At 46.8% G+C, this 17,466-nt stretch overlaps 1 protein-coding gene across 2 annotated transcripts in view; it reads left to right on the top strand.

Moving 5' to 3' along the window:
• Window positions 1–2,086: 2,086 nt before the first annotated feature.
• PLPP1 (phospholipid phosphatase 1) overlaps window positions 2,087–17,466 on the top strand; it is a 134,263-nt gene continuing 118,883 nt past the window's right edge. Inside the window, exon 1 of one of the 2 annotated variants that reach the window (XM_069748305.1) lies at window positions 2,087–2,394. In XM_069748305.1, the coding sequence (XP_069604406.1) occupies window positions 2,337–2,394 (58 nt within the window). In that variant the 5' untranslated portion in view covers window positions 2,087–2,336. The remainder of the gene's footprint in view (window positions 2,395–17,466) is intronic. The other variant, XM_069748313.1, reaches the window with a different exon arrangement.

The raw sequence follows: 17,466 nt of genomic DNA on the forward strand, positions 1-17,466 counted from the left end.
ATAAACCAACATCCTTCGTGCCCCAGGATAAGTTGGGGTACATAGATAATTTTTGACGAAATGCCTCATCATATAACAACCACGCCATACCGCCAAAATTATGGTACGCCTCCAAAATGGTATCCACATGTTGAAATAAACCAGAGCAAAGATTGGGGTATTTTCCCCTAACACAGCAGCGTAGATAGAAAAGGCTTGGAGCCAATTTGAAGGAATTAACTGGAGAATTCTTCTTTTTATCATCATGCTCATCCTTCCTTTCGTATCTACTCTGTTGATCCCTCCCAGAAGGTAAAAGAGAAAACAAATCAACAAATTCTTTATTCCACATCTGCTCTTTTAAAGAAACTCAAGTGCAAACCTAATGGCGATACTTCACAAGAGAGTGATTCCTTTAAAAGAACTTTGGGCAGTCTAGGTTTTAAGACAGCACCAGAGCTGCTACGGTTAGCATCCATAGAGGAAGATCTGGGTGATACACGGGAGCTGCCCAAATATTCATCTAACACCTCCTTCACTAGTGTTTTCATATCCGACATTGGGACAGACAGGGGTACATATAAAATCTCAACCCTGGATTGATGACGAGATCCATTATCGCTTTGACCACCAGCACTCAAGCCCACCATAGTAGGAGAATGCGGCTGATGAGGAGCGAGCTGATCTTGATCCGACGTTGTATGCTGGGTAATCCAGGATCCGGCAGCAGCGGCAGCTGGGGCTTCTGCAAACCTCTCCCCGCTGTGAGGGTGATGATCCGCCGATCCTGACCGTTGGGCCAACACAGCGCTTCCAAAGCTGTAATGGCCAGATGCTCTGTAGGCGCTTCTCCCCCTTACGGCAGCCTGAGGTGATTCCCTTTCATGTGGTCCTCACGGACCGCCGGCGCTCTCTGATGACGCCGGATGGTGAGACCGCTGATGATCTCGCGCTGGGCTCCGGGACTTCCTCCGTGATGATACCCGCCTACTGCTGCGTACATCCTGTACGCCTACCGGAACATGGGAAGATGGCGGCGAGAGAGAGTAGACGACTCTTGACTTGCGGCTCCTCTTTGAACTGCGGCTTGAACTCGCCGAGGCAGCGGACATCAGGCTCACTGGGGAAGGAGGCTGCGATCGTGGTGCAGAAGCCAAAACCTCTGGAACAGAGGTAGGTTTTATAGCCGGGTCTATAGCTAGGCATCTCCGCAACTACTCAACGCCGCCCTCCTCCTCAGCGGCTGAAGTAACGGTTCCATCAGCTGTTCTTCTTCTCTTCAATCTTCTTCAGGTGACTGACAAGGATCCGTTGAAAACAGCTGCTTTTATAGCATAAATTCTTCCCACATTTATCATTACCGCCAATCAAAAAGCAGATAAAGTGCGGGAAACCATACAGCTGGAACCTGCTCGTGCCATCGCACAACTTACCAAGAATATTAACCCCTTATAAGCCTCTCATTTAAGTTTATTAGCTGAAAATAACACAAGACAGAAAGAAGTCATAATACTGTTCTGGGTGCTGTGTTATCATGCGACCCCCCTTTTATTTTTAAGGGGGGGCGTCCATTCTCTGTGCCCAGTACTGATCACAGTGCACCGGCAGTGACTGAGGGGAACTACATGCAGCCAACATGAGATTTGTAACAGGAGAATCGCTCCTTCCTGTAGGACCTGTACACACAGGCAAGAACACAGGCCGGCTCCTGCAGGAAATATTAGGGGAAATTCCCTAATCTACCCACGTGGGCACCTGCTGCTCCCTGGTGACGTCACTGTGCGACACACAAAGCGCAGCAGCGTAATGACGTCGCTGTTGGTCACCTCCAGCGGCCGCACCTACTCCGCTCAGTACCAGCCAGCGCCTCCCGCACCTACTTGCCCCGCATTCCTACTTCCCACCCTTTGCCATTTTACTACGCAAACGCCAAAGAAGTTTTTATGCGACCACGCCCATTGTGACAGCGCAAAACAGGATTGGTCGATTCTATTTCCTACATAAGCTGCGGATTGGGCTACGCCCCCGTGACTGCCCATCTGGTTTATGATTGGCTGATAACTGTCCCCTACGTCACGTCATATTTACGGTCCGTCCCATCAACACTACACAGCTCCAGACGACCCCGTGCAGACAGACAAGACTGCAGTCCCGGCGCAGGCTGTGCTCTGAGCCACTGACGTCTTGACCCGTTCTTGGTTCCCAGGAGGAATGTCACCCGTCTGTGGTTTGTGACAACCCGCCTACCTGGACTATAACTCCCCGGGAGCTGGACAGTCACACGTGCGACTGCTGGAGCTGCTCCGGTGACCGGCACTTTTCTCCCTGCTGGCGGCTCTTTAGCAAAAACCGGCGACATGTTTGACAAAGCGAGGATCCCGTTTGTAGTTCTGGACGTAGTGTGCGTGGTGCTCGGTATGTAACGTGTCCGTGTGCTTAGCATGCTCTCTGTCCCTTTAAATCCCTTTAAATGTGTGGGGTCGCTGTGCATGTCACCTGTCATGTGTAATACGCGGGGCTGCTGCCTGCATGCTTTGCATTATGCACTAACCTGCCTGCAATCCATCACTTTCCTGGGAGACTCTACAACTCACTTGTTGCACAAGTTCTCTGCTCCTGGGAAAGCTGAGTGTGCCCCCCCCCCCCCCCCCCCTACTGTGGACTTCACCTCCCTCCTACCTGGGGTTGGCACCCAGCTTTCTCACGCTCCTGAACAGTATCTGATGTCTATTTCTGCAGTAGTAAGCCGAGACTCGGGCTATGTTCCCTTTTTTTTTGGAGCTGATCCCCTGCATAATCCTCTTCAAAAACTTTGGAACTTTTTGGAAGATTGGGTGGAGATTATGAGGTTTTGCAAAACACCTGACTGAGAAAAATGAGGCTGAAAGAAATGTTTTCTGAGAAAATCTCTTCCAAACCTATTTTTACAGGTAGGGAACTGAATATGGTCTTGTAAATGATTATTAACTGCTGAGTTAAAAAAAATAAAAAGTGCGTATAGAAGACAAGAGAGAATAAATTGTCCCACTTCTCTGGATGAAAAGTGGACTTTTTTTTTTTTTCTCAATTAACTCGTGTGACTCGAGTCTTAGGCCACATTCACTATTTCCTTTTTGTCCCGCGGGTTTTCCCGCAGCGGATTTGATAAATCTGCAGGGCAAACCCGCTGCGGTTATCCCTGCAGATTTATCGCGGTTTGTCCTGCGGGTTCCGCTGCGGGATTTACCCCTACTATTGATGCTGCATATGCAGCAATATGCAGCATCAATAGTAATGTTAAAAATAATAAAATCATGATATACTCACCCTCTGACGTCCCGATCTCCTGGGCGCTGCAGGCGGCGGTCAGGTTCCAAAGATGCTGTGCAACCAGGACCTTCGGTGACGTCACGAAGGTCCTGGTCGCATAGCAAACCTGAGACCGGACGGCCGCGTGCAGCGCTGAGACTTCCGAGGGTGAGTATACATGATTTTTTATTTTAATTCTTTTTTTTTTTTTAATACAAATATGGTTCCCGGGGCCTGGAGGAGTGTCTCCTCTCCTCCACCCTGGGTATAACCCGCACATTATCCACATTACTTCCCGCATGGTGGGCACAGCCCCATGCGGGAAGTAAGCGGATCAATGCATTTCTATGTGTGCAGAATCGCTGCGATTCTGCACAAAGAAGTGACATGGTCCTTCTTTTTTTCCGCAGCAATTCTGCGCGTTTTTTTCCGGGTTTTTCCGCATCATGTGCACTGCGGTTTCTGTTTTCCATAGGGTAACATTGTACTGTACCCTGCATGGAAAACAGCTGCGGACCCGCAGCGGCAAAATCGCCGCGGTTCCGCAGTAAAAACCGCAATGTGTGAACATGGCCTTAAAAGGATTCTATGTTTTGGAACGTCTCAAAGCTGTATGTGAACAAAGCTTAAGGGTATGTGCACACGATGCGGATGTTTCTGCGAATCTGCAGCAGTTTCCCATAAGTTTACAGTACAATGAAAACCTATGGGAAACAAAAAACGCTGTGCCCATGCTGCCGAAAAAAAACGTGTGGAAACACAGCGTTTTATTTTCCGCAGCATGTCAATTATTTTTGCGGAATCCGCAGCGTTTTTACATCTGCTCCAATAGAAAACTGCAGATGTAAATCCGCAGTGGAATCCGCAATGGAAAACGCGAGAAATCTGCAGTAAAAACCGCAGCGGTTTTCCCCTGCGGATTTATCAAATCCGCTGCGGAAAAATCCGCAGGGGAGCTCTATACGTGTGCACATAGCCTTGAGGTACCTTCACACTGAGCAACTTTTGAACCATAGCGATCCGTGACTTTGCAGGGTCCTGGATAGCGATATCGTTGTGTTTGACATGCAGCAGCGATCAGTGTCCTGCTGTGATATCTTTGGTCGGAGCTAGAAGGCCAGAACTTTATTTCGGCGCTGGATCACCTGCTGTCATCGCTGGATCGGCGATGTGTTCAAAAAAAAAAACACTCACATTCCGGTGTCTGTCATGTTCCCTGGCGTCAGCTTCCCGCTCTGACTGTGAGCGCCGGCTGTAAAGCACAGCGGTGACGTCACCGCTGTGCTGTGCTTTACGGCCGGCACTGACGCAGTCAGTGCGGGAAGCTGACGGCTGGGACGTGACAGACACCGGAATGTGAGTATGTAGTGTTTTTTTTTTTTTTTACTTTTACAATGGTAACCAGGGTAAACATCGGGTTACTAAGCGCGGCCCTGCGCTTAGTAACCCGATGTTTACCCTGGTTACCCGGGGACTTCGGCATCGTTGGTTGCTGGAGAGCTGTCTGTGTGACAGCTCCCCAGTGACCACACAACGACTTACCAACGATCACGGCCAGGTCGTATCGCTGGTCGTGATCATTGGAAAGTTGCTCTGTGTGAAGGTACCTTTACATTTCGGCTGCGGATTTGCTTAGACCTACTGTGAGCAGCAGATCCACATGACAATTATCTCCACAGTCAAGCATCCTGGGCCCAGGAGCTGTGGTATGATCAGACCATGTTCCTGTATGGTCAGACACAGCCAGGACACAGCAGGGGCACATTTATAAGATTATCTCAGCACAGGAACATTCCAAAAAAGTGGAAATTATTATTATTCCAGGATCTATTGATTAAAATGAACTATTTTTGTGGGAAAATCCCTTCAAGTCCCAAATAGTTTAACGCCTTAGGTTGTTTTTCTTCTTCTATGGCACCAAAAATCCACCCTCCAAAATGTCTTGTGATGGTCATTGCAGAACCCCCATTTTTGTGCCTGGAAGGTTTGTTGTCATTGGATTTCACTGTGGAAACATAGCCTCGGGCTTAGTAATGATGATACATTTCTGCATAGAAGAAACGTGATTTATTCGGACTCCCATGACAGCACACGAGAGAGGGGATCCGCCCTTAAGGAACAGGAAACCTACAGATACAAAAGGGCGGCACCTCTCCCCATGCATCAGTTGGTTTCCTGTTCCTGAAGGGACTGGATGCCTATAGATACTACAGGAGTCCAGGCCGGCCGGACCGATTCTGGTGGCGAGAGGGTCTCCCACTTCGGCCGGTGCGGGTACCTGAAGTAGTCACGGTGGCCCTGGCAGGGCGGCACGGCGGTGACTAGGCAGCGAGGAGCGGTCGCCAGGGGGTGTCCGGTCTCCGGGGCCAGCGTCTGGTAAGTCGCCCTTCCCGTGGGCTGTGGGTCTCTCTGGAGCAGGGGGGAGCGCGGCGGCATCTGGGGGCGCCGATCGGATCGTAGCTGGCCGGCCTCGGCGTTCCACGAGAGCTGCAGCGCTGACAGGAAGCGCTGTAAGCTGTGGTGACGTCGGGGGGCGGAGCCGGCGACGTCTTCCGGATCGGCGAGCTCCTGCGCATGCGCGGGGGCTCCAAGATGGCGGCGCCCACCGGAGATCATGCCGCAATCCCTCCGGAGCGACGATTGATTCCCCACAGCTGCGGGGGGGCGGGAAAATTAAACAAACAAGCTGGGCAAGGTGCGCTGACCGAAGGAGGGGCCTTATAAGGCGGCTCCAGCAGCATGTTCCCGGGTTCTGGCTCCAATTTACTGAAAATGGATTCAGATCAGGATCAGCAGGTTGTGCTGCTGGAACAAGCATCCCAGAAACCCAAGGAGAAGGAACATGAAAAAAGGAGCGATGGTTCGGGCCGCAGAAGCTCCTCCAGACAGGGGTCTGGAGGGTCAGTCAAAAAGGATCCCCCTCGTGCTTCGGTATTTCTGGGTGTGAGCAGCCACTGGTAAGTGATCTTCGAGAAAGTTCACTTAGTGACTAGTCTCCCCTCATGTGTTTTATGCAGGGAAGGAAAAACGTCAGTAAGGCGAAGCATAGGGAATGTGCCATCTGCAGGGTTCCCTTGCCTGACTCACACCCTAAAAAACTATGTGACCCCTGTATCCAGCAGACGGTGAGGTTCTGGAAGGAGGGGAGGGGGTATAGCATGTAGATTTTACACTCTAGTCTACCTTACTTATCCCCGTAGGTAGCCGAAGAATCCTCCTCTATTACAGCCAGTCTCAAGGAGATGATTAGAATGGAGGTTAAAGAGTCTTTTAAAAACCTTTCACAGTCAGGAGGTTCTAGGCAGAGAACTGAGTGGGCATCTGATTCGTCTGTGGAAAAGGACAAGTCCGAAGAATCAGACAATTCAGCAGCATCATCCTCCTCTTCGGAAGAAGACGCTGCTCGGTTTTGCCTACCCCTAGAAAGGATAGACAAATTGGTAAAGGCGGTCAGAGGCACAATGGGTATATCGGAACCCAAGCCTCAACTATCCAAAGAACAAATGATGTTCAGTGGATTGGAGCAAAAGAAGCGCAGAGTGTTTCCTTTAAATGAGAAAATACAAGATCTTATTAATAGGGAATGGAGGAAACCTGAGAGAAAAGGCTCCTTACCACCTGCGCAAAAACGCCGATACCCTTTTGATGACCCAGCAGTAGGTAACTGGGAGAAAGCACCCAAGCTGGATGCAGCAATTGCCAAGGTAGCTAAACGATCTTCTCTTCCATTTGAAGATATGGGAACACTTAAAGACCCCCTGGATAGGAAAGTGGATACCTTCCTGAAGGGAACCTGGGAGATGGCAGCTGGCTCCTTAAGACCTGCGGTAGCTTCAACCTGCACGGCAAGGTCAATGATGGTCTGGCTGGACCAGTTGGAGACCCAATTAAAACAAGGGGCCTCTAGAGAGTCCATTCTCTCAGCATTACCTGTAATACAGGAGGGGGCGGCTTTTTTATCAGACGCCTCAATTGACTCCGTAAAGTTGGCAGCTAGAGCAGCAGGACTTTCTAATGCTGCAAGGAGAGCCCTATGGCTGAAATGCTGGCCGGGGGATATGCAGGCAAAAGCGAAGCTCTGCGCTATCCCTTGTAAAGGCGAATATTTATTTGGGCCTACCCTGGATGAACTCCTGGAGAAAGCAGGAGATGATAAGAAAAAGTTTCCCAACCTGTTCAATCCATACCGTCGTCCCTTCAACAAAAGAAGGTTCAACCGGGGAGGAAAGCGAGCCTTTTCACCAGGGAGAGATCGTCCCAGATGGGAGGATAGGCGAAAGCGAGGTACAGGTCTCATGTTTCGCCGTAACCAGACGGAAAATAAAAAACAAGACCAATGACTGGCAATTCCAGTGGGAGGGAGACTATTGCATTTCTCGGCAGAGTGGTCGAAAATCACAAACAGTGTTTGGATAAAAAACACTGTTTCCCATGGTCTCAAGCTGGAATTTGTTCATATTCCACAGGACAAATTTAGGTTAACACCCTGGCGCTCATCTCCCACTGAACAATTCGCCCTAGAAGAGGAAGTGAGGACTCTCTGTTCCAAAAATGTTTTGGTAGAAGTACCGTATTCTCAGGCAGGGGAAGGGTTTTACTCTCCCCTGTTCCTAATCCAGAAGCCTGATAAATCTTACAGGACCATTATAAATCTTAAGGGTCTCAATAAGTTTTTGGTGAAACATACTTTCAAAATGGAGTCCATCAATTCGGCAATAAAAATGCTTTTCAACAACTGTTTCATGGTAGTAGTGGATTTGAAAGATGCCTACTATCATGTACCCATTCATGCTGATTTCCAACGATACCTGAGGGTAGCGATACTAATGGGGGGTAGGATTCGACATTTTCAATTCAGAGCGCTCCCCTTTGGGATCACCTCGGCACCTAGGGTGTTTACTAAAATAATTGCGGAAGTTATGGCGCATTTAAGAGAGTCAAATATCCTTATAGTCCCCTACTTAGACGATTTCCTCATTGTAGGTAACTCGGTAGATCATTGTCTGTCACAATGGGAGATTGCTAAAACCAAACTAGAACGGTTGGGTTGGATCATAAACTTTGAAAAATCTAAATTACAGCCCCTAAATGTTCAAAAATTCCTGGGGTTAATGTTGAATTCAGTGACACAGCAGTGTCTCCTCCCTATAGAGAAGATGGACCAAATTCAGAGTTTTGTATTAAGAGCAATCAATACACCTTCCATGACACTTAGGCAAGCAATGTCTCTACTTGGGTCACTCACATCTTGCATCCCAGCAGTTAAGTGGGCTCAGTTCCACACCAGGTCCCTACAAAATGAAGTCCTGTTCCATGACAGAGCCTTAGGAGGCGCATTGAATGGAAAATTGACATTGAGACCGATAACATTGAATTCCCTTAGATGGTGGCTAGATAAACAAAATTTATCAGCAGGGGTTCCCTGGATGATAGATGTCACCCACGTGATAACCACGGATGCCAGCTCTTCAGGGTGGGGAGCCTACATGGGGGACATGGTGGTCCAGGGACAGTGGGAACCCTTCACAACATTTTCATCAAATCAAAGAGAGTTGTTGGCGGTTGAACTGGCTGTTAAAAAATTCCTCGTATATCTGCAGGGCCAGCACGTCAGAATTCTGTCGGACAACAGAGTGGCGGTCGCTTACATAAACCGGCAAGGGGGAACTCGTTCCGAAACTTTAATGCAGATCACGGATCGGTTGTTCCAGGTGGCAGAGCTCAATTTTCTATCTTTGACAGCTCTTCACATCAAAGGAAAAGAAAATGTGGCAGCAGATTTCCTCAGCCGAAATGTGTTAAAACAGGGAGAGTGGTCTCTCAACGAGGACATTTTCAATCTTGTCGTCCGCAGATGGGGTCAACCAGTGGTGGATCTATTCGCCACCAGAAACAACAGAAAAGTAAAACTTTTTTGCTCCCTAAATCCCAGGGAGAATCCCCTGGCGGTAGACGCGTTTCTCATGAAATGGGATTTTCCACTAGCCTATGCTTTCCCACCACTGAACCTGATACCTCTAGTGGTGAGGAAAATCAGGGAGGATCGAGCGAAAGTCATCCTTATCGCCCCCTTTTGGCCCAGAAGAACCTGGTTTGCCTGGCTCAAGACAATGTCTGTAGCGGTCCCCTGGGTACTGCCAGAGATCCCGAACTTGCTTTCGCAGGGACCGATCTCCCATCCACAAGTGACGGGGCTCCATTTGACGGCATGGTGTTTGAACGGTCACTATTAGTGGGAAAAGGCTTCTCTCCAAACTTGGTGGAGACGCTCCTAAAGAGTAGAAAGCAAGTAACTACGAAAATCTACTCTAGGACTTGGAGAAAGTTCTTGTCTTGTTCAAAGTTTAATATCCAAGACGGGGTGCCAGTACAACAAATCCTAGAGTTCCTACAGAAGGGGTTCGAGTTGAAACTCTCTCCTAGTACCCTTAGGGTACAGGTCTCAGCTTTAGGTGCCCTGTTTTCCTGTAATATAGCGAATAACTACTGGATAGCGAGGTTTATGAAGGCAGTTAGTAGATCTACACCACTGCATAAAGACAGAACAGTTCCATGGGATTTAAATTTAGTTCTGTCCTCTCTAACTAAACCCCCCTTTGAACCTCTGCAGGAGGCCTCGATCAAAATGTTGACACTTAAGACAGCCTTCCTGATCGCCATAACCTCAGCTCGCAGGATAGGGGATATACAGGCACTTTCCAGAGCTCCTCCATACACTGAAATCTTGTCAGACAGAGTAGTCCTTAGACCAGACCCAGCATATCTGCCAAAGGTGGCGACACGGTTCCATAGATCACAGGAGATAGTTTTGCCGTCCTTTATTCCTAATCCCTCTAATCCTAAAGAGCAGGAGCTTCATACGTTAGACGTCAGGAGATCTCTTCTTCAGTATATTTCAGCTACTGATAATTGGAAGAAGGATGGGGCACTGCTTCTTTCCTTCCAAGGTCCAAAGAAAGGATTTAGAGTATCGAAATATTTACTGGCTAAATGGATTAGGGAAACTATCTCTCTAGCTTATACAGCAGGTGGGGGGCCAGCTCCGCAGAACCTAAAGGCACATTCCACCCGGGCCATGGCGTCATCCTGGGCAGAAAGATCTGGAGTGTCAGTGGAGCAGATATGTAAGGCGGCCACATGGTCATCCCCTTCCACTTTCTTTAAACACTATCGGTTGGATTTGGGGTCCTCCTCTGATCTTTCCTTTGGGTTAAGGGTGCTACAATCTATAGTCCCTCCCTAAGGTAGCTTACATCTCTGTAAATCTCTCGTGTGCTGTCATGGGAGTCCGAATAAAGCATTAAGCTACTTACTGGTAGCGGCATTTTTCGGAGGCCCATGACAGCACCCTTAGTTCCCTCCCTATTCACGTGGGGGTAGCACTTCCTGATATGTATATAGCGTAATATGTAAATCTCACGTATGGTGTCTTATTACAATAATGGGTTATTTTGTTTCAAATGTATATAATGTATATATTGTATATTTGTGTACCACTAACCGCGGCAGTCCTCTCAGGCTCTGAAATACAACTGATGCATGGGGAGAGGTGCCGCCCTTTTGTATCTGTAGGTTTCCTGTTCCTTAAGGGCGGATCCCCTCTCTCGTGTGCTGTCATGGGCCTCCGAAAAATGCCGCTACCAGTAAGTAGCTTAATGCTTTTTCAGGGGTGAAGTAAAGTGCTGTGTTCACTTCCTATATGCTGCAGCCCAGCTTTCCCAAGAGCAGATATAACAATCACAACATTTTTATTTCTTTGAGATGCGTGTATATTTTTTGTTACCCTTGTATGTGAGTCAGGTTTATTCCTTGTGTGTACCTTGTATTATAGTCCAGACTGGCCGTACGAGGGGTCTCCTGACCCACATGTATCTGTTCATGAGGCTTTTGCATTCAGGTAGATCGACCCTTTGCCAGTTTGGACATCGCGGTTTGCACTTTGACTGAGAAAATGACCCTGTTCTTGACAATATTACACTTTGAAGTCCTGCCCCAAAATTATAAGGGTGCTTCCATACCCAGCAACTGCACCATTCTGTGCAGGGGAGCAGTGACAGTGTAGTGCAATCACTCAATTTTGCAACAAAATACGGTAGCTGTTTAATGGGCGGTTATCTTAATGGCTACTTGGTTTTGTAGGTGAAACTGCTGTTCCTCTGCAAAATTATTATGCTGGCTAACTAGTTTTTTTTTTTTTTTTTTCTTTCCGATCAACCTCCCCTTTTTTTTTTTAAATTTCCTAAATGTGGTGGTCTGAGCATCTGGCCCCTCATCGATCAGCAGAACAGAGATTTTTAGCTACATTAGAAATTTGAGCAGCCGGTCGAATGCCTGAACGCCATTCCATTCATTATGTTTAGGGCTATGAGAAAAATCTCAGAGCATTGCTTAGTAGTCCCATAAAAGATTAGAGGGGCTGTCCGTTGCTTGGACAACCTCTTCTCAATTGCCATATTCCCCATTTAAAAAACAAAAAACAAAAAAACAAACATGTCTACTACACTCACCTTGGGTGCTGGTGATGTTCCAGCAATGACTGTACTGGCACTCACATGACCTTTTGTCCCGCGAGCTCTGCAGCCAATCACTGCTTCACTCTCCCTTCCTTTGGAGGAAGCTGTTATCCTGAAGAAGTGAGAGCTGTTGGTCTCTGGCTTTCCTTCAATGGCAGCTACATCCGACGGAATGGAGAGTGAAATTGCAACTGACTGACCTGGGAGAGTCAGGGTCGGCGTCGCCAACTGGGCAAGTGCCAGGGTCCTAAGCAAGCAGGGGGACCCACTCTACGTTGGGAAGTTGAACACCGACACGCACTGTTCTCCCTGTGCTTTATACTGTTTGAAATGCTCACCTCTCCTCGTTCCCCGCTGGCCGTAGGTCCGGTCTTTTCAGCTTCTCCTGATTCTGTAACATCTCAGGGCAGAGGACGTGGTGACGTCACAATAGCATACCCACTGTGCAGAGAGGCTGAGGAGACCAGAATTGCAGCTAGCAAGGAACGAGGAGAGGTAAGTATTAGATTATTTATTTTTATGTATGGAGCCCATTCTCTATGGAGCATTATATGGTGCCCATTATTCTGTCTGAAGCATTATATGGTGCCCATTATTCTGTCTGAAGCATTATATGGTGCCCATTATTCTGTCTGAAGCATTATATGGTGCCCATTATTCTGTCTGAAGCATTATATGGTGCCCATTATTCTGTCTGAAGCATTATATGGTGCCCGTTATTCTGTCTGAAGCATTATATGGGGTCCGTTGTTTTGTCTGGAGCATTATGTTGGGCCCGTTGTTCTCAGCATTATGTGGGGCCCGTTGTTCAGAGCATTATGTTGGGCCCGTTGTTCAGAGCATTATGTGGGGCCCGTTGTTCTCAGCATTATGTTGGGCCCGTTGTTCAGAGCATTATGTTGGGCCCGTTGTTCAGAGCATTATGTTGGGCCCGTTGTTCTGAGCATTATGTTGGGCCCGTTGTTCTGAGCATTATGTTGGGCCCGTTGTTCTGAGCATTATGTGGGGGCCCCGTTGTTCAGAGCATTATGTGGGGCCCCGTTGTTCAGAGCATTATGTGGGGGCCCCGTTGTTTTGTCTGGAGCATTATGTGGGGCCCCGTTGTTCAGAGCATTATGTGGGGGCCCCGTTGTTTTGTCTGGAGCATTATGTGGGGGCCCCGTTGTTCAGAGCATTATGTGGGGGCCCCGTTGTTCTGTCTGGAGCATTATGTGGGGCCCGTTGTTCTGTCTGGAGGACTATACTGTTCTGTCTAAGATGAAAACATTTGAATCCCCCTCCCCCCCAGGTCACGCACCGTGCGCTGCGAGGATTCACCGACTTCTGAGCTATTTTATAATTTACAATAGATATCACTCATGTAGTGTAAGAAGTGAAATCTTTGGCATTGTACTATACCTGTATTTCTCTACCGTATCTGTGCATCATGAGTTGTGGTATGTGTTAAAGGGGCCACTGAGATCCTTCCGCCTGGGGCCCACGAAAACCTGGAGCCAGCCCTGAGTGCAGTCGTTGCTGGAATGGCATCGGCTTAATATAGCAATTGATGCGGCGTTGTCTGAGTCGTGCACAGCTCCTTTAATGGAGTGACGGACAAGCTTGTGCACTGCTGCTCCATTCTAACCTGGACAAAAGTTCCCCTTTAAGCCAATTTGTGCAAGTCACAGCCTCACGGATCAATACGTTGGCACCTGGATAGGTGATGGCTTCTTTTTTTAACAGATGCCCCATTAAATGTTCTGCAGTCCAGAAATTGGCCTCATAATAATAAAACAGCAAAGCTGATCGGGACAGAATTTAGTAATACATTGATCAAAGAGGTTTGCAAAGTTTCCTGTTTTGTGTTTTTTGAAAATATTTTGTAATATGGGCAGGATCTCCCTCTGCCAGACAAACATTATACTGGCCTACATTATATGTCAGATTTATGCCAACTATGAGCCTAGACCTTCTGGCCCTGACACCAGAGATCTGCCAGGTCTGTTAAAAGGTGAGCTCCTAATAAATTAGGTTAATATTATGCCAGCTAACTTTGTTAAAGCCTGCTTAAGAAAAGCAGGTACATTACTGGTATAGTGTCTGTTGCACTTAATAATGAATTGTGCCATGTTTAGAGAATCTGCCGACTCATTCTTGTTCTGAGGTGGTGTGACTATATACTGTCATATCAATTAATAACTCAATTATGTGTTATTTTATCTGAAGTTGATACTTAATTGTCACTTGTATTAATAAGATTCACCCTACATATTGTAGCTGACTAGATATTTTTAATTTTGTTTGCCTCCGTAAACTAATTCTTGCCTGTTGTACATGTACACCACTATAGTAAATTTTGCTCAATATTACGAATTTTTCCATTTTTTAGGACCAGTGTTGTCCCTCAGCAAACCTGGACAAGTCCTCTATACGAGGACGGACTTGTCCCTGTGAGCACTGAGAGAAGGTTTTTCCACCAACATAGAAGAGGATTCTTTACTGTTAGAGCAGTGAGAATCTGGAATTGCTTGCCTGAGGAGGTGGTGATGGCGAACTCAGTCGAGGGGTTCAAGAGAGGCCTGGATGTCTTCCTGGAGCAGAACAATATTGTATCATACAATTATTAGGTTCTGTAGAAGGACGTAGATCTGGGGATTTATTATGATGGAATATAGGCTGAACTGGATGGACAAATGTCTTTTTTCGGCCTTACTAACTATGTTACTATGTTACTGCATGTTGCAGGAGCGGACCTTGTTCCATCAGACAACATACGTTCTGGCTGTATTCTTCGCCTGACGGGTCGCTCCAACTGCTGCTTTGGGAGCAACCTCTGATTGCATCTGTTTAACACCTTAGATGCCACTGTCAACTGTGACAGCAGCATTTAAAGCGGATTTCCCACTGCTAAAACCTTACAAGTAAAATAAAATGCTTTATTCTCACCTCTTGAATTAACAACGGCCAGGCCGGTTTTAGACAAAGTGGGGCCTGGGCAAAATATTAAAGTGGGTCCCCAAATGCTCACGTATTGCACTATCACACAGACACATTTCTGTTATATTTACAAGCACTAAGTTCAGGCCGGTCAACAAGCGTGATCAACAATAATGAAGTCCTTTGACGCTTGTTTCCTGGCATCTTTACTCCAGCTGAGGAGGAATGATGGGTACAGATAGTCCTCGATACAGTTTGATGCAGGTCCCATATAGTATAATACAGACCCCTCAGAGTATAATGCAGCATCCACACACAGTATAATGCAGACCCCTCAGAGTATAATGCAGCATCCACACACAGTATAATGCAGACCCCTCAGAGTATAATGCAGCATCCACACAGTATAATGCAGACCCCTCAGAGTATAATGCAGCATCCACACACAGTATAATGCAGACCCCTCAGAGTATAATGCAGCATCCACACACAGTATAATGCAGCATCCACACACAGTATAATGCAGACCCCCTCAGAGTATAAGGCAGCATCCAAACATACAGTATAATGCAGCCTCTCCCCCACACACACTGGTTAATGCAGCCCCCACAAACCCAGTATAGCGCATCTCTCTCTCCCTTTCTGCTTCCCCCACTGCTGGCAAACGCTGCTGAGGGGGAGTGATGGGAGAGGGAGTGTTATCTGATGCTCTCCTCCATCACTGCTTTCAACTGTATCGGCATCTATGATGCCAATAAGTTAAATGCGGGGGTCGGTGACGCCGGGTCCCTCTTATTCATGGGCACCATAGCTGCCGCGTGATGTGCCGCTATTAGCGGCATGCCACTGACTGGGGACCCTAGGAGGAGTGGGGGCCCTAGGCAGCTGCCTGGTCTGCCTGACTTTAACCCCTTTACCCCCAAGGGTGGTTTGCACGTTAATGACCAGGCCAATTTTTACAATTCTGACCACTGTCCCTTTATGAGGTTATAACTCCGAAACGCTTCAACGGATCCTGGTGATTCTGACATTGTTTTCTCGTGACATATTGTACTTCATGATAGTGGTAAAATTTCTTTGATAGTACCTGCGTTTATTTGTGAAAAAAACGGAAATTTGGCGAAAATTTTGAAAATTTCGCAATTTTCAAACTTTGAATTTTTATGCAATTAAATCACAGAGATATGTCACACAAAATACTTAATAAGTAACATTTCCCACATGTCTCCTTTACATCAGCATAATTTTGGAACCAATTTTTTTTTTTGTTAGGGAGTTATAAGGGTTAAAAGTTGACCAGCAATTTCTCATTTTTACAACACCATTTTTTTTTAGGGACCACGTCTCATTTGAAGTCATTTTGAGGGGTCTATATGATAGAAAATGCCCAAGTGTGACACCATTCTAAAAACTGCACCCCTCAAGGTGCTCAAAACCACATTCAAGAAGTTTATTAACCCTTCAGGGGTTTAATAGGAATTTTTGGAATGTTTAAATAAAAATGAACATTTAACTTTTTTACACAAAAAATTTACTTCAGCTCCAATTTGTTTTATTTTACCAAGGGTAACAGGAGAAATTGGACCCAAAAAGTTGTTGTCCAATTTGTCCTGAGTACGCTGATACCCCATATGTGGCAGTAAACCACTGTTTGGGCGCATGGGAGAGCTCGGAAGGGAAGGAGCGCTATTTGACTTTTCAATGCAAACTTGACAGGAATTGAGATGGGACGCCATGTTGCGTTTGGAGAGCCACTGATGTGCCTAAACATTGAAACCCCCCACAAGTGACACCATTTTGGAAAGTAGACCCCCTAAGGAACTTATCTGGATGTGTGGTGAGCACTTTGACCCACCAAGTGCTTCACAGAAGTTTATAATGCAGAACCGTAAAAATAAAAAATCATATTTTTTCACAAAAATTATATTTTTGCCCCCAATTTTTTATTTTTCCAAGGGTAAGAGAAGAAATTGGACCTCAAAAGTTGTTGTCCAATTTGTCCTGAGTACGCTGATACCCCATATGTGGCAGTAAACCACTGTTTGGGCGCATGGGAGAGCTCGGAAGGGAAGGAGCGCAGTTTGACTTTTCAATGCAAAATTGACAGAAATTGAGATGGGACGCCATGTTGCGTTTGGAGAGCCACTGATGTGCCTAAACATTGAAACCCCCCACAAGTGACACCATTTTGGAAAGTAGACCCCCTAAGGAACTTATCTAGAGGTGTGGTGAGCACTTTGACCCACCAAGTGCTTCACAGAAGTTTATAATGCAGAACCGTAAAAATAAAAAATCATATTTTTTCACAAAAATTATATTTTTGCCCCCAATTTTTTATTTTTCCAAGGGTAAGAGAAGAAATTGGACCTCAAAAGTTGTTGTCCAATTTGTCCCGAGTACGCTGATACCCCATATGTGGCAGTAAACCACTGTTTGGGCGCATGGGAGAGCTCGGAAGGGAAGGAGCGCCGTTTGACTTTTCAATGCAAAATTGACAGGAATTGAGATGGGACGCCATGTTGCGTTTGGAGAGCCACTGATGTGCCTAAACATTGAAACCCCCCACAAGTGACACCATTTTGGAAAGTAGACCCCCTAAGGAACTTATCTGGATGTGTGGTGAGCACTTTGACCCACCAAGGGCTTCACAGAAGTTTATAATGCAGAGCCATAAAAATAAAACAAAATTTTTTTCCCACAAAAATTATTTTTTAGCCCCCAGTTTTGTATTTTCCCTAGGGTAAGAGGAGAAATTGGACCACAAAAGTTG

The sequence above is a fragment of the Ranitomeya imitator genome, chromosome 1 (genome assembly GCF_032444005.1).
Source record: "Ranitomeya imitator isolate aRanImi1 chromosome 1, aRanImi1.pri, whole genome shotgun sequence".
NCBI lineage: Eukaryota > Metazoa > Chordata > Amphibia > Anura > Dendrobatidae > Ranitomeya > Ranitomeya imitator.